We start from the raw sequence: 18,412 nt of genomic DNA, 5'->3' as shown, positions 1-18,412 counted from the left end.
AGGATCTAATTTCTTAATATCCACATTCACGCTTTGTTCTTTATTAGCACCGTCTTTAATTAGGCTCTATTTAAAGTACAGATTACTGTGAACTTAATAATTGTGCAACGGTGATGTTGATCCATTATCGTTGTTAATTTAAAATGTAGACAACAAGTTAGCAATTAATGAAATCAGTTATTTTGAAAGTAAATCTAATTTTTTTCTGTACAGTAGCCAGGGGGATGTGTATTGAGCGGATAAGATAGGGATCACCACAACAAGTTTCTAATACACAGTATAGACTTCCCCTATTATTGTATTTGTTATTTTCCTGATTGGTATAAATAAAGTGTTAAAGATCATTTAATGTGAAAAGCATGATTTCTGACATAATTTCAATCGTTTTGCTTTTATACACAATTTCATGGAACAATGAATATATTGGCGCGATGGAACACAATTTATAAATCAAGCTGACAGTATAGTATCAGTTTTTAATTATGTGTAATTTAATTCGCATCTCTCCCTTAACTCGTTCAATGACACGTGAACTTATATCAATTATAAAACATCACGTGCATCATTAAATATTTTTTTTAATTATGAAAACATATTATATGTTCTACATGGTTTTGTTTAGTTTTTTTTCTCAACCAGAGAGACATTATAAAACATTGTTATATATAAAGCGCTTTACTTTTCTACATTACATAAAGATATATCGATTTTTTTGTTAAGTGTACGTGCTTGACATATTTATAAAAAGGCAGTGTTTATTTTTGTAATAAAATCGAAAATTGACATTTAATTTGATGCAATCTACATTGTTTCGCGGCCAAGCGCAGTATTACGCTCTCGGCGGCCGATGGTGTATTGCAATATATACAATGAAAAGCTGGGTTTCTGACATAATTTCAATCTTTTTGTTGACGCGGAAGTGCTTTTTGGTGGCCAAAAATACTATTGTTCCCTTTATTTAAACCTAAATCAGTATTTTTTTTACACTTGAAGGTTTGTACAGCGGGGATTTCGGTACCGGCGCGGGTTTATGTGCTTGTTAAGAATTACCGAAATCCCCGCTAAGAGGCAACATATGCTGATTTATGCTTTGATTAAACATTGATAACTAAATTGCAAAAGTGTATAGCATATTGTAAATAAGGTAGTACGATATCATTTGTTTCATCAGATTTGTTTGGAAAATACTTTCTGAAGACTTATTATTACTATGTCATGTTATATTTACATATACTTTTGTGTAACCAATGTTTTAAATGTACATTTTACCTTTTTTACATTCGTTTACACATTTTTCACATTAATAAACTATTTAATAATGGAAAAAATATTCTGATAAGAGTGTTTAAATGATTAACACTAATATGATTGTGTACAAATCAACATTAATGCAAAGCCAAAACCCGAACATAATGACATATAGACCCTTTAAGGCGTAATATGGGGGATTGGCGTAAACATGGGTGATTTCGGCTCTGGGCGTACGAATGTAGCAGTACCGAAATCCCCGCTAATTATTTTCCAAAAGAAGTAACCGAATGGGAGATAATACATGTCACTGGTTGCTAATGAAAAAAAACACAATAATAATTTTGTTGACACTTGAAGGTTTGTACAGCAGGATTTCGGTACCGGCGCGCGTTTAAGTTCTAGTGTAGAATTACCGAAATCCCCACTGAGAGGCAACTTAATGCTGTCAAGAGTGCTTAATAATTAAAATTAATATCATTTTTTTGCACCTTAACATTCACGTGAAGTCAAAAACCATTCATACCGATGACCTATTGACCCTTTAAGGCGTAAATACGGGGATTTCGGTACTAGGCGGGCGAATGTAGAATTACCGAAATCCCCTTTTCATCATCGCACATTAGTGTAACATAAATTTTAACACAATATATGTAGGGAAACTCATATGATTCGCGTAATGTGAAAATGATTATTATGCTATAATTCGACCACGAAACTTGACGTGACTTAATACCGGACATTATGGAATGGAGCTACGCTGGCCGTATTTGACATAAGACCCATTTTCGCATATTATCTTATCAATGCTTATATGAATTTGATTGCTATAATCTAATGCGTATTCGACACGGAATTATTGTCAAGGTTTTTCATTTTGTCAATATTTATCATAGCAGGGGACATTTCTGACATCAATATGGATACTGTTTTCATTTTCTGTCGAAAAATGATATGACTTATTATCAAGATTATTTTATAGTACGGTAGCGTTCTCTAAACAAGTGAGATTTATTTGTACTGGTAAATTGCTCTTATACTCACCATTCGGACTCGACGATCGGCTCGAATAAAAATGTTAGTCGCTTAAAAGTACAAATTCATCATATTGAGCACGATTATTATTATTATTATTATTATTATTATTATTATTATTATTATTATTATTATTATTATTATTATTATTATTATTATATAGCTTTTAGAAACTTATACCTTAAAAAAAATCCAATTGGAAAAAAATCCCATGGGATAAAAAATCCCATGGGATAAAAAATCCCATGGGATAAAAAATCCCATGGGACAAAAAAATCCCATGGGATTTTTTTATTTTTTTTAAACACGATTTAACGCGTTGAAATCGCGAGAAATGCTCATCATTTGTTAAAAGGTAGTGTTTCTGAAGGTTACATGAATAAATCTCTAAAAATCAGAAAAAAAATCCCATGGGATTTTTTTTCCCATAAAAAAATGGGATTTTTTTTCTATCAAAGTTAATTGAACGAAAATAGGCACAAATGCTTTAACAATGCTTAAAATCGATAACTAAGCACAAACGAACGTGTTTTATGTTTTTGAAAATCCCATGGGATTTTTTCTCCCATAAAAAAAGCTGGAGAAAAATCCCATGGGAGAAACCAAAATTCCCATGGGATAATGAAAAATCCCATGGGAAAATACAAAAATCCCATGGGAACCCCAACTTTGCTAATAAAGTTCATAGTGAAGAAAACGCATTTAACAAGCAAAAATAACCAATTATTAATCACAAGTTAGACTTTTATCTTATACTTTATCACAAATAAGCAAATCTTCAAGAAAAAGGGTACTTAAGTTTGCGAAATTTCGGTTTCGCAAAGTTTTTCCGGTGGCCGTTAATCGATTAATAATGAAAACACATGAAAACATTTACTGTGGTTCAATATATTTCCTTTGAATTTCTCGACGATATAGGAACATTAACAAGCAAACACGAGATTGGCTTCTTTCATTTTTTCAAGATACAAAGGGCCATAACTCCGTAATTAACAGATGGTGTACAATGCATTTTGGCGTGCATTATCCTCTTATCCATATATATATATTCATGTCAAGTTTCAATGAAATCCGCCAAAGCACTTCCAAGATATGACTCTGGACACAAAAGTGCCGGACGGACGGAAGGACGGACGGAAGGACGGACGGAAGGACGGACGGACGGACAACGCCAAAACAATATCCATCCGCCTATGGCGGGGGATAACAAACGGCACTAAGAAAAGTCACAACAATCGTGAACGAAGCCGCTCTAAAACAGCGAAAAAAAAGATAACGAGAAAAAAAACAAATATAACAGATAGTTATTAAACAATAACTAACAATAAAAACAGGAAGAAAAATCAACTGTGTCATTTTTTTCTAACCAGATTTAGCTTTAAATCCGAAATCTAACAGATTCATTTTTCTTTTTTTTCCACCAGAATCCATGCTGAATTTACATCGGTTTCTGTTACAACGCTTCTGATTGGCTCTTTCGTTTTAGACCAACGAATCGTCAACGATATTTAATAACAAGAGCTTTCAGAGAACAGCGCGCTCGACTATTCGAGTGCTTGACATCATAACGTAAGCCATCATGGGGAAATGTTTCATATTCAACTAGAGCTTTGTCACAGACGTGAAGAATACCCCCACATGCCGCATTGACACATAATTTTTTGCATGTCGTCTTCACAAAAAACAGCGGACATGATGCTCAATTTTTAAAATGCACTAAGTGGCCCCTTGACCTAGTTTTTGACCCAGAAAGGCCCATGTTCTAACTTGGCCTTAAGATCATCACCATAAAACTTATGACCAAGTTTGGTGATCGGATGTAAACTACTTGAATTAGAGAGGGGACACCATGCTGAATGTTAAAAAGCGCTATAAGTGACCCCGTGACCTGGTTTTTGACCCGGCAAGGCCCATGATCGAACTTATCCTAGACATCATGTAGATAAAACTGGTGACCAAGTTTGGTGAGGATTGGATAAAAACTCCTTGAATCAGAGAGCGGACAACATGGTGAGGTTTAAAACACACTAAGATACCCCGTTACCTAGTTTTTGACCCGGCATGACCCATATTCAAACTTGACCTAGACATTATCTAGATACAACTTCTGACCAAGTTTGGTGAAGATTTGATTAAAAATACTTGAATTAGAGAGCGGACAGCATTGTGATGTTTGAAACGCACTAAGTGATCCCGTGACCTAGTTTTTGACCCGGCATGACCCATATTCAAACTTGCCCTGGACATGATCAAGATACACATTTTGACCAATTTTGGTGAAGATTGGATAAAAACTACTTGAATTAGAGAGCGGACAACATGGTGAGTTTTAAAACACACTAAGTGACCCCGTGACCTTGTTTTTGACCCGGCATGGCCCATGCTCGAACTTGACCTACACATCTTCTAGTTACAACTTCTGACCAAGTGTGGTGAAGATCGGATTTACACTACTTGAAATAGAGAGCGGACAGCGTGCTCAATGTGTAAAACGTACTAAGTGACCCTGTGACCTAGTTTTTGATCTGGCATGGCCCATGTTCGAACTTGGCCTTCAGATCATCTAGATAAAACTTCTGACCAAGTTTGGTGAAGATCGGATGCAAACTACTTGAATTAGAGAGCGGATAACATGCTGAATGTTTAAAACGCACTAAGTGACCCGTGACCTAGTTTTTGACCCGGCAAGGCCCATGTTCGAACTTGGCCTTCAGATCATCTAGATAAAACTTCTGACCAAGTTTGGTGAAGATCGGATGCAAACTACTTGAATTAGAGAGCGGACAACATGCTGAATGTTTAAAACGCTCTAAGTGACCCCGTGACCTGGTTTTTGACCCGGCAAGGTCCATGTTCGAACTTGGCCAAGACATCATGTAGATACAACTTCTGACCAAGTTTGGTGAAGATCGGATGAAAATTACTTGAATTAGAGAGCGGACACTTAATAAGGACCGACAGACAGACCGACCGACCGACAGACAAGTTCACTCCTTTATACCCCCCTAAACTTCGTTTGTGGGGGTATAATAATTTATTAGACGATCTTTCAAAGATAAAAAAAGGAAAACAAAAAAATTTTGGGAGGTGAGAGAGGTAATATGGGGTGTGGTCATTTATTAGACGATCTTTCAAATTAAAAAAAAGGAAAAAAAAAGTTTGAGTGGGTAGGGGGGTGAGAGGGGGGTATAATGAGGGATGTGGTAATTTATTAGATGATGTTTAAAAAAATATAATTTTTTTAGGGGGTAGGGCTGGCTGAGAGGGGGTATAATGTGGGGTGGGGTAATTTATTAGATGATGTTTAAAAAAAACATTGGTGGGGGGAGGTTGGGCGGGCGGGGGAGCGATTCTGGGTAGGGGCGTGGGGTATTGTTTGGGTGGAATCCATTGTGGTATTCAGGTAAGTGTTGTTTTGTCAAAGTAATAATAAAATGTGATCATAAATAAAGAAGTTATGACAAATTAAGCAAGATGTTCAATTATCTAAGTGTAAAAGAGGCCATAATTATGTAAAAATGCTTGGTACAGTGGTCTGCTCTTGTTTATAGGTTGGAGTCATGCTGGTAAACAAGTATGCAACATTTAAAAGCAATATGTCAAAGGATATAGGAAATATTTGGGGTAGTACGCAAACTTTTACATAGATTTATCAATAATATGCATATTCTAAGTATAAAAGGGACAATAATTATGACAAAATAAATGCTTGATAGAGTTGTCTGCTCTTGTTTATAGATCGGGGTCATGTTGGTAAACAAGTATGCAAAATATAAAAGCAATATGTCAAGGGACAATGAAAATAAATGGGGTTATACGAAAACTTTAACAATTGCTGCATTTTCTAAGTGGAAAAGGGGCCATAATTATGACGAAATGCTTGATAGAGTTGTCTGCTCTTGTTTATAGGTTGGGGTCATGTTGGTAAACAAGTATGCGAAATATGAAAGCAATATGTCAAAGGACAATGAAAATAATTGGGGTCGTACGAAAACTTGTACATTTGAACGCTAACGCTAACGGAAACGGAAAAGGAAACGCTGACGCCAGGGTGAGTAGGATAGCTACACTATATATATTTCATATATAATAGTCGAGCCAAAAACGGCGCGGTGTGACATTTTTCTGTTCAACCAATGATATGGATCGTCAATCGATTAATAATGAAAACACATGAAAACATTTACTGTGGTTCAATATATTTCCTTTGAATTTCTCGACGATATAGGAACATTAACAAGCAAACACGAGATTGGCTTCGGGCAGCGATGGAAACATGACAAATAATCATTATGTAATTAATAAGCATAGCTCAAGCAAGGACGTCCTGCTCTTAACAATTCAGCAAGAAACAAGAGATGTGTTCGTCATAAACACAATGCCCCCTGTTGCACCGCTTTGAAATAAAAATTTGTTGTGTTTTTTTACCTTTGACCTTGAAGGATGACCTTGACCTTGATCTACCACCACTCAAAATGTGCAGCTTCATGAGAACGCCGCTTTGAATTTTTTTTGTTTCTTTTTACCTTTGACCTTGAAGGATGACCTTGACCTTGAACTTCCAACACTTAACATCTGCAGCTTCACGAGAAAGCCGCTTTGAATTTATTTGTTGACCTTTGACCTTAAAGGATGACCTTAAACTTGAACTTCCACCACTCAAAATGTGCAGCTTCGATTAGATACACATGCATGCCAAATATCAAGTTTCTATATTCAATAATGCAAAAGTTTTAGCCAACGCTTTGATATAAGTTATAAGCATTTTATAATGCTAAATCCTTGAAATGCACTGAGTGACCCCGTGACCTAGTTTTTGACCCCGCATGACCCATATTCGAACTCGACCTAGATATTGTCTAGATACAACTTCTGACCAAGTTTGGTAAAACTTTGCCTGTTATCTATTATAATGTGGCGCGTACCTAAAAGAAAGCACAGGTGCTCTCCAAATTGTGCAAATTAATATGTTAGCCAAATTAATCCGATTCTGACTTGAGATCATCTGTAAAACCAAGTAAGACGGCATCATGAAACGATTTTAAATGCTGCAGAAAGCTACATAATGTTTGTATTTTATGTTTTTACACCAATGTTACTTGTTTTTGAGTTCATATTGTAATAAGCCTTCCTATGGCACTTTTTGTAGTTGGAAGTTTTTATATTGCATTATAGGATCGGGCTGTGTTTATGGATCTGTAAACATCATTTAGGAGCCCATGTTTACTGCTGCCAGTTCCAATAATTGGGAAAATAAGTGTTCTCCTTGAACATGTTTTTATCATAATTGAAAGTGTATTTAACAGATTTTGTATGGGTATTAGCGGTACTTCAAATGACTATTGTATCTATTTAACATTATTTAACAACCCTCTGCGACCATGACATTAAACCCCTTGACCTACAATTCAAAAGGCATCTTCCTTTCCTGACAAGTAAACAGTCTAACAATTCCGAATATTGTGAGTGATGCATTCACAAGATTTCAAGTAGAATTTGAAAGTGGGCCGACCATCAAACCAACTGATGGACATAGCAACGGATGAAACGTTTAATGAAATGCAATAAATGGGTTTAAACTAGAGCTCCTACCTCGGGGACATCTCTTATGATTTCTTTCCACCTCCTTAAAACAAGCTGTATTCTGCATATTCAATGAAGACACATTGAGCCGTTGTACAAAGCCCTCTTTACAAGGAATACACAAATCTTCAGTGCGATTCACAGAACACGCCTCAAGTCCGTAGCCTGTAAAGGAAAAATATTTGATTAAAGTTGTATGCAGGAATCGTCATTTATATGCATGTGAATAAACACAACATGGTTCTAAGGTAAATATACAGGAAAGCTTCGCTCTCAAATGGTATAAAATTACTGAGGGTGTATATCCCTTTCACCATCAGTTGCTAACAGTGTAACTAATAATACATAAAAAAGAAACTTTGATGAAGATTTTGTGAAAAGTAAAAATATCAAGGGAGCTGAAATGGCGAATTTTGCACTTTTTGTATAAACAAAGGGCAACAACTCTAAAGTGCCAGGTGTGATTTGGCTGGATTTTAAACTGTGCATTTGTCTTATGTTAATAAACATTTAACGGAAATTTGGTAAAGAGATAAAAAAAAACTACTTTGAGTAAGAGAGCAGAAAATGCAAATATTTATGCAAATAAAAGGAAATAACTCTGAAGCGCAATGTTGTTGGCTGGCAATCAAACTTAATTAGCTTCAATGTAATGTCAACCAATAGTTTTATAAAGCAGTGGTTATTTTTTTGTTCAATCTTGGCCTGGGTCGGGTAGGGGGATCGATTTCCAATGAAAAAAGTATATATTTTTTCCTAAATGGAACCTAAAAATTCCCAACTGAAGGTTTATAAAAAAAATCATATTTTTAAAAAATAAGTCAAACATGTCATTTATCTCCAAATCCATCTTTATAAGTTGAACCATATAAAATATTATATTGAAATCACTTTTATTATCAATTTTAAAGTTTTCTTTAGCATGAAATAAACAACATTAATTTCCCAATTTTAGTCAAAAGGACGCAATATTTTCCAATCCAAAAGGACCTGGCCCCATTCCCAAAATAGTGAAAAAAACACTGTCTAGTTTATTGAAGATTCAAAGAAAAATTAAAGGGTTATACGTGATGTAGATCAAAAATGCCAAATTTAACAAATTTTGCATAAAATAAAGGGTATTACATCTGAAATGCCATAAGTGAATTGGCTGGTTGTTAAATATGACCTCTACTTTATGTCAACAATAATTTCAAGAGAGTCCGATGAAGATTATATGACGACTGTAAGACTAGGCGAGCAGAAAGCTCCATCATTTGGCCCAGTGCCCCAGCTAGGCCTAAATGAAAGGGCGCCCTGCCCTGCCCTTTTATGAAAAATATATATATAAAAATGGAGCCACATTATAATTTATACATCTTGTATGACATTGATATTAATGTATTACTCATTGTAGACATTTTATTAACATGGTTAAATAATAATGGAAATAGTATATTCTAACACTTATTGATTAAGGCCACTCAAAATTGATTTGTTGGTCGTCGGCTTTGCCGCAACTATTTTTTCAAAATGGAAAAACAAAATTACCGCTCGCACTCATTTTTGTGTCCTTCTGTAACCATAGCGCATGTGTGTTTTTTAATTTGTGAAAAAGAAACAAAGCACTCTCGCAGAAACGATTTTGACGCTGAATATGAATGACAAATATAGTGTTTCGTAACCTTTGGAATCGATAACTGTAGTCGCTCGAAAATTCGATCGAGACGACCAGACAAATGGCTTCCTACGTGACCGTTTTATCAAATTGCGGTGAAAAGTTGCTGCAGTCAACCCTTATAAATATAAACACATCTGCTTCGTTCTGTGACTTATTTGAATGTGTTTGTTCACGTTCGAACATGCAACTATCAGCAGATACCGTTGAAGCATGTTCATTTTTAAACAACATCGGTAAACATGAGGTAAATTATTTATGCATTTTCTTTATTAAATGGGCATATGAACGGTATTTCCCTTAATGTAGGCAAATGTTTCCTATAACACGATTTTAAGCGAACAAAAAAATCATTAAAGGCTGGTTCTAAAAGAGTCGCATGGACAATGTTTTAGAAGTATTAAAATACATGGTTTTACAGCTAGGTCTGTGTATTTTAGATACATCAAAACAGTTCTTTGTAATGTATACATTTATTTCAGAAAAATACAATAACGTACTAGCGAGTAGCCATCAATATGACTCTTTTAAAATAAGGTATCGACAATGGATTTTATGCATGGCCTTTGTCCGACTGTCTGTCATTATCATATTGATGAGTGTCCCTCTTCAAGTGCCATTGCAACATGGTTTACTTTTCACAGCTTTCACTACTGAAAACTTCGAACAAATATAAGCAGCAGTAGGTAGACATGTGTCCCTCACTTCAATGATATGGTTATATTTCGTGGTCAAAGGTCATATGCAACTTACTCCTATAAATATGAGGTCGATAGACATCGACCTCATATCGTTTAACTTCAATTTCATGTAGCCTCTTTGCGACATGAAATCATATCGAAAGCTTTAACGGCTGCAAATTCATATAACAGCGCATAATCTTCATAGAAGAGTTATTCAATATAAAAATATAAACATTATTTTACTAATTGCATTAGAAGTTGTTAAACTTACAAGTAATGCTATTCCTGATATAAAAACACTAGCTTCAGACATGTGTTCTACATTTTAAAGTTGAAATTTCTAAAACTTAATTTTAGTGCAATTTTATTTAAAAAGTACGCAACTCATAGATATATTATTGCTTGTTTGCACGTAGATTCTTTTCTTTGTAAATGAATTGATTTGAATGTAAACTATAGCTGTTTAAACCTGTATCTCTTGTTAATGCAATATATTTGTATCGAAATGTGATTTTTTTTAATCTTCGCTGTTCGCTCGCTCGAAAGTTTTCCTGTTTAAAACAACAAAAAAAATTCGCTCGCCTCTTCAACTTTTTTTTCAAAAAATCCGTAGACCAACACATCAATTTGGAGTGGCCTAATATAAAAATTATTATGCAACAGAGAGCATTTCAGATACGACTATGTGCTCCAAAGTGCCATTTTGACTAAACACTGAGCACTCCAAAGTGACCTTTTAAAAAAATAGCCCCTCCCCCTCTTCTTTTTTCAAATCCTAGCTCGAGAAATGCCCATACATAATATATTCCTTCAAGAGAAGGGAGTATGAAAAATGCGGTCAGGTGTTTAGGGTGAGTTGAAAGTGTTCATAGATAACATCGATGCTTGTACCAAAACTTGGCAGCAAGGGGTATTTATGTTTGACAAGGCGTGCCATTTGGAATACCCAAGAATTCAAACCTCAGTGTGTATTTTTTTCGTTTTGTTTATCTCCCATCCAGCCATATACGTTCATCCTTAGTTAAAATAATACTGAAAACAATTTTATTCTCAATTTGAAGCATTTTTAGCAAAACAGCAAAAACACTTATTTTCCAATTTTAGTCAATACGCCACGAATTTTCCAAATTCAAAGGGACCCGGCCTCATTCCCAAAATGGTGAAAACAAACACTTTACCTTCTGAATTAGTAAACCAAAAGAAGGTCAACGTGAATGTAAATGTTAATATGATGTCAGATGATGTGAGTGTGGTAATGAGTTTAAATATATAACCCATCCGAGTATCAAAGATTCCTGAAAATATTTACCCTTTACCACTTTGATACGTATTTTGTTGCATCTGCAGTCCCTTAGAAAATTTAATTTAACTAAGTACCTTTCTTACGAAATTCAAGTTTCAAAGGCTTCATTTTCACATCTTAGTTACTGTTGAGCAGCAAACAGCATAAAACCTGAACAGACGGCGAGTGACTCGCAGAATGTTCTGGTTTTATGCTGGTTTCAAAAGCCATTTTCAAGTTGCTTCTTATGGGGGAAGGGGTGGAGTATTTGGACCTTATCAATAAATCCAGTAGTAGGTCAATGCCCATTTTAAAATGGTGTGAGAGTGTGTTTATAGCGTTCAAAGGATCATCACTTAAGTATCAAAAGATAATAGGTAACTTAATTGATGCTATACCAAAAGTGTTATATTGGGTTAAATTTCGTATCACAGGAAGCATTAAAAAGCAAGCCAACTGATGTACTTCTGACGGTGCTGAGATCATTAAAAATAATATTTTCGTGTCTATGCAAACTGATACATGCATAAAAAGTGTTTTATTCAGTTAAGTGACAATTGACAGATGTATTTTATCCATTTTCAAGACTTACTCAGTTTGTGATAGTCTGGTTTCAAAGTCTTTTAGTATTTATCTGTCAACCAATTTCTGGTAAAGTTATATCTGATGCTTCGCACAACCAAAGAGACAAAAAAATTGTCTCATAACATCATTTTAAAGTAGGATTCAATGTATTATGTACTTTTTTCGATACATTATTCTTAAAAACTAAAACCACCCATAATGTAATGACAAGTAAACATTGTATTTTGCATAACAACGACAAGTGCTCAAGTCAGCCCGGTGTATGTATTGGCTTAAAAAGAAGCCCATCCACTAATATGAAAGGAAATAGGAAACACAGTATACAATATTTGGCAAGCTAACAATGCGTATTGATGGCGCAAAATTATGTATATATCAGTTGTGTGTAAAGTGACGTCCCAGATTAGCCTGTGCAGTCCACACACGCTAATCAGGGACGACGCTTTCCACTTTTAAGATTTTTTGTTTCAAGAAAGTCCTTTCTTAGCATAAATCAAGTTTTGACGGAAAGTTTCGTGCCTGATTAGCAAGTGCGGACTGCACAGGCTAATCTAGGACGACACTTAACGCAAATGCATTGAACCCCTTTTTCACAGAGCATGGCCCATATGAATGCATATTATCATTTTTTTAGACAGTTTCGTCATAACATGAGTTTATCCCTTTAACTTTACAGAGTACAGAAAATAATGATGTGATTTCGGATGCAATTGATGAATGAACGTTATATGACATACAAAATATGCTATCCTCCCTTAAAAGAAAGATCTCTATGACCCAGTCAAGAGAAAAGTAATCGAATAAATGTTTAAAGAAATTTAGTTCTATGAAGCATTATTGAAACGTGCAGGAAACTGTTCATAGTAAATATAATGTTAACATTGTTTATATTTTACAACTCTTTGTATTAACCCATTACCACTTAGATACGTATTTTCATGCATTTGTAGTCCCTTAGAAAGTGACATTCAATTAAATACCTTTCTTAATAAATTCAAGTTTTAAAGGCTTCATTTCCAACGGTAGGTACTGATGAGCAGCAAACACTAATAAACTTGAACAGACTACGAGTTACTTGCAGGCTGTTCTGGTTATATGCTGTTTGCAAATAGCAAATTTTAACTTTTCTTCCGAGTGGGAAAGGGTTAAAATGAATATTTAAAGTTGATGCATGGTTGAATGCAGTACAGTTTACACATTATAAGGTTTATGCTGGTTTCACTACAAAGGCCTCACAAGCTATTTGTATAGCATAAACTGAAACTATCTTTTTAAAAAAAACATATCTTTGATCTTGTTTTTTTTCTCATTCAGTGCGTTTATCTTATGATTTTACTTTTTTGTAGGGGGAGGGGCCTGGTACAATATCTTTTATAAATGATTATTGCAGTTATATTTTGGGGTAATTGGGATTTTACAACACAACTGAAAAGATAGAAAAATGATGGAATCTTACATTTGTTAAAAAAGTACTGAAAACAAATAAACCTATCCATTTTTTAGGAACAAAATATGGCATGAAGTTATAGTAGTTAAAATTATAACTTATGACAAAATCTAAGTAGAAACATTATTTCTATCTCTTTAAAATCTATTATAACCAAGTATTTCAAAGGATAAAATAAGTTTAAGGGATAGAGGGCTTTCCTTTCTTTTAAAAGTAATACAAACATACGATATAACATAACATGTACTAGTATATCACAACATAGACAATTTTTCTTCTTCTTTAAATCTACAGCATTACTTAGAAGGATGTTTCTCCAATAGAGCTTACAGAAGAAAAATAATGTGCATAATTTTGACATTTATGACAAATAATTTGCTGGTGTTCACAAATAGTGTGCATGTACTACATACAAACACAGATACATGTCACTTATATAGCGCAAAAATTATTATAAAAACATTCTTCTATTGCGCTTCACAAAAACTGCACATTGGTTATCCGTGAAAAAAATTGAACGAATGAGTTTTAAGTCTTGATCTAAAACAGCCCTCATTGTCAATGATTTTTAAGTGGCTTGGTAGATTGTTCCACCACTTCGGGCCAACAACAGCAAAAGATCTATCCGCCATCTTAGTTCGCCTCCTGGGAATAACAAGATTACAGTAACTTTGTGATCGAAGTCTATATCGACTGCTTGCTGGGACAAACATTTCTTGCAAGTAACCAGGAGCATAACCATGGACAACACGAAAGACCATAACCAGGACTTTGTACATGATTCTAGCTTTTACTGGTAGCAAGTGGAGTTGTTTCAAGAGTTCAGAACATGTATAGAGATTAAAATAATTGTTCATTGAAGATGATAATAAGGTGAAGCTAGGTGTAAGGAATGTTATTAAAATATTTATTTTAATGAATTTTATTTCTTAATTAAAACTGGGTACAATTGTTGCTTTTACTGAACAGGGTTGTGGGCAGGTTTATTGCCGAGCTTTACTAAAATGTTTATCCTCATCAATCTGCATTATGAGCTTTATAATGGACAGATTTTAAATGAAAGTTAAGGTTTTTGTGATTAAGGAAGAAAATGTCATTTAGGTAAGGGAGATTGCTTTTGAACTCAATTTACAGGTAAAAACAATCAACAGTGTCTAAAACATCCGGAAATTTATTATATAGTAACACAAATTAGTAAATACTAAATAAGCAATAATAGACAGGTTTATCTCAATTTTAGATATTTATTCATATAAAACAGGTGCCTGGCACATCTTCATTTCATGGTGATGACAAATTTTAAGTTTCAATCCAACTGCTAGAGAAATGTGAATATAGTTTGTTCCGAAAATTTTATAACATTTAATGCAGGCACCCCAATCAACCAACAAATGAGTCCAAAAACTGACTAATGACTGCACAGGCTAATCTGGGACGACAATTTACTCTTATGCATTAAACCCCTTTTTCGCAGAGAGCGGCTCATATAAATATATAGCAAAGAAATCTTACGGTATCTTTTTCATTAGAATGCAATATGTCATTTAATGACAAGACAGCCTATTTCAATGACAACTTGCAAAACATAAGAATTACCTGGCTTGCAGCTAGTGGGCAGACAGCATACAGTGTTGTTCCTCTGTGAGACCATACCCAAGGGACACAACCCACGATTGCGCTGCTCCCAGAATTCCACGTAAGTGGTGTCAGCGACAGATCTTTTTTCATGCCTTTGAGGTAGCTGTCCCCCAGATGCCAACAGCATCTATTAATTTGACAAATGCAAACAGTTTGGTTTCTTAATTTCAGATTTTCGTTTTTAGTCAAACATCTTCCAATTTCAAACGAAAGAATAAAATATAACAAAACTGTGTTGAATACATTTTGCTTATGATCACAATGCTGAAGAATTTAAGCTTAACAACATTAATCTGGCATTTGTAAACTGAATTATCCCTTTACCACTTATGAACGTAGTTAAGTCTTTACCACTTACAAGTTAGATACATATTTAACCCCTTAACAACTGAGATATGTATTGAATATTCAACACTTGCATCATTTCCTATATTTGCCTTAATTTTTTTTACTGCTTGTTTTGCCCAAGTTTTATGCTACAAAAACAGTCAACTCATTGAGGTATGATTTAATTGATTTAAATTATTCATTGTATCTAAGCACACTTACCTGTGTCGCTACTGCAGTCCATACAGTCCATCTAAACCAGCCCAGTAGATGCATGAAGTTCTGAGCTGCTTAACTTTATGACCTGCAATTTTAATAAAAAACGGGATTTTGTTTGAAACATACTAACATATAATAAAATTAGTAAAATTATTTTACTATGAAGTCAATTAATATCCTTCTGAATTATAAATACATCTTATGGTAAGAGTTGTCACAGCGACCATATCACATTTTGCGTACAATATTCAGAAATTGCACATGCAAATGACTGTAAATCCAATGTTTTTCCAACTTTTCATTTTGTATTTCGTTATCCTCAGTCACACAATGTAGGAGATACCCAGGTCAGTTTCAAACATGTTATCCAACTGCAAGAATCTGACAATTGCAATCTGTCAGCTGATTCATGCAGTAACCGAGATGACCATTATGTTAAACTGTAACATGCTTTAATTGAGACGTGTTTTTTTGGAAGATAAAAGAGGACCATGCCCTTGAAGAAGAAATCCTTCAGGGACAGCGGTGATGGATATGGTACACCCTTAGCAAGCCTGAATCCAATATGACATGACGTTCTCGCACCTGGAACCGCCAATGAAGTGAGGGCGCCAAGATGCAGATGTCAAGAAGCTGGGCAAGACGTGAACACACCTGACGACACTGCCCCAGAACAAATAAGCCTTGAGTTGGCTGGTCAGCGGTATATTCCCAGATGGGACCACAGGCAAGGATATGATGATTGTATTAGATCGTACAGCCCTGCATCTAGAAGTAAAAATTTAACACGCAAATAAATTTAATAATCTCAAAGTCTCCACAATAATTGATAAAATCTAGAAGCCAAATCATTGTTGGCGTCGCTCTGGAGAGCGGCGACTAGTATGTAATGCATTTTTTACGCTTATTGGAGAAGAAGTTATTTTACGGATCAATGTATATATTTTTGTTTTAAGAATATCTTGCATAGTGGTGATTTTCTGTGTAAATTAGTGTAAATAAGTACTGCATTTGTGCCTATTACATTTATAACAACATGTATTGCCAATAATGCAAAGCTAAGTGTTTTAATTAATAACTGGTCCACAACTGATCACAAAGGAAAGATCACAGGGACTGGGCATATACGAGAAACTTTCTGGTTTTGTATAAAAACAAAACATAATCAAAAAATATTTATTTTGTGGTTTCCAATTTGCTTACTAGTATTTAGTGGAGAATCAATGTAGTACGATATTTGACGAACTATCGCGCAAGCAAGTTTATTGGAAGGCGTAGTGGTACGAAAACGTACAATGTATTAGTTTATTAATAGACATATAATAACGATCGCTATACACGACTTCACCAAATAGCAGTACATAAATGATGTCAGCCGATATAGCTCAGTTGGGAGAGCGTTAGACTGAAGTTGTTTACGCAACAATCATCTAAAGGCCCCCGGTTCAATCCCGAGTTCCGGAACGAAAGGAACAGTTCGGCGGCTGACATTTTTTTTTAGTCAGGTTAATAAATGTAATAAAGCTTTATTTTATGTAGACATTTTAAAATCCATTTTACTACAATTGGACATTTTTATTAAAATTAATGGATTCCGCGTGGTGACAACTCACTTAAATATCTTATAAAAAAAATACACGTGTTTTTTATATTAACAAATAAATGCAAACAATACATCTATTATCAATGTATTTTTATGGTTGTCTATCATAGACCCTAAGTAATATCCCTACCACATATAGAGCGCGAAGCGCGACACGTATTATTGATTGTAACAATGAGTTGCGATAAAGGAAGCAGCCGCTTATCAAGGAGGAGCTGTGTCCCAGCAACCCGTTTCCCTAGAGTCAAGCACTCCTCTGAGTTTTTTTTAAGAACCACATAAAGAGCGCGAAGCGCCACACGTATATCTATCCAGGTGGTATGGGCCCTTTAGCATTATCCGACCTTTACGTCCATAGAATTTGAGAAATTTTGAAATCGTTGTTCGAAGTCCAAAATTTTCATCCGATTGTTCCCAAACTTGCACAGGTTTTTTTATCAATGAGGACCCAACCCAAACTCTCTATATGATCAATATCGGACCATAAGTCCAGAATTATGTCTCTTTGAATTTAAAAGTAAAAGTAAAAATCTGCTTGGTTAGGTGATTATGTCAACATTTTTCATCAGATTCTTTCCAAACTTACAGTGTCTTCATATCAATGAGCATTTTTACCTCTTTAAAAATGAGAAACATCGGGACAATACGTCCAGAATTTTTTCTGTTAAATTTGACAAAATAAACAATTTCCACTAGTTCCACTGAATCTTTCCAAACTTGTTAAGTGTTTTTATATCAGTATTACTCGAACCCTATTGAAAATGATGAATATCGGAGCAATAAATCTATTATGATCTTTTACTGAATTTCAAAGTATTGTGAAATGCAGCTTCTTTATGCAATTTACAGTTTTCATTAATTTTTTTTCAAACTTTTACAGTGTTTTCATATCAATGAGTACTCAATCCCTATCGTAAATGCGCAACGTAAGAATAAGTTCAGAATCATCTCACCTTGAAGTTGTGAAAAATATGAAATAACGCTTACAAGATGAAGTAGATTTTTTAAAACCTACACAGTTATGTTCCTATAATGAAAACTGCACATGGATGCCAGTAAAAAGGAAACCAATGTAAATAAAATGAACTATGAAATATTTGGGGGT

At 34.6% G+C, this 18,412-nt stretch overlaps 1 protein-coding gene across 4 annotated transcripts in view; it reads right to left on the bottom strand.

Moving 5' to 3' along the window:
• The window catches only part of LOC127830974 (uncharacterized), a 357,196-nt gene that overhangs the window by 336,980 nt on the left and 1,804 nt on the right, over positions 1–18,412 (bottom strand). For 2 of the 4 annotated variants that reach the window (XM_052355926.1, XM_052355923.1), the window contains exons 2-4: positions 16,290–16,472; positions 15,708–15,789; positions 15,117–15,285 (exon numbers count right to left, since the gene is read on the bottom strand). In XM_052355926.1, the coding sequence (XP_052211886.1) occupies positions 15,117–15,285; positions 15,708–15,761 (223 nt within the window). In that variant the 5' untranslated portion in view covers positions 15,762–15,789; positions 16,290–16,472. Of the gene's footprint in view, positions 1–7,875; positions 7,992–15,116; positions 15,286–15,707; positions 15,790–16,289; positions 16,473–18,412 lie in introns of those variants that run through there. The other 2 variants (XM_052355925.1, XM_052355927.1) reach the window with 2 other exon arrangements.

Source organism: Dreissena polymorpha, chromosome 5, assembly GCF_020536995.1.
Source record: "Dreissena polymorpha isolate Duluth1 chromosome 5, UMN_Dpol_1.0, whole genome shotgun sequence".
Lineage (NCBI taxonomy): Eukaryota > Metazoa > Mollusca > Bivalvia > Myida > Dreissenidae > Dreissena > Dreissena polymorpha.
The sequence above is the reverse complement of the archived record's forward strand: the minus strand, read 5'-3'. Positions and strand labels throughout refer to the sequence as shown.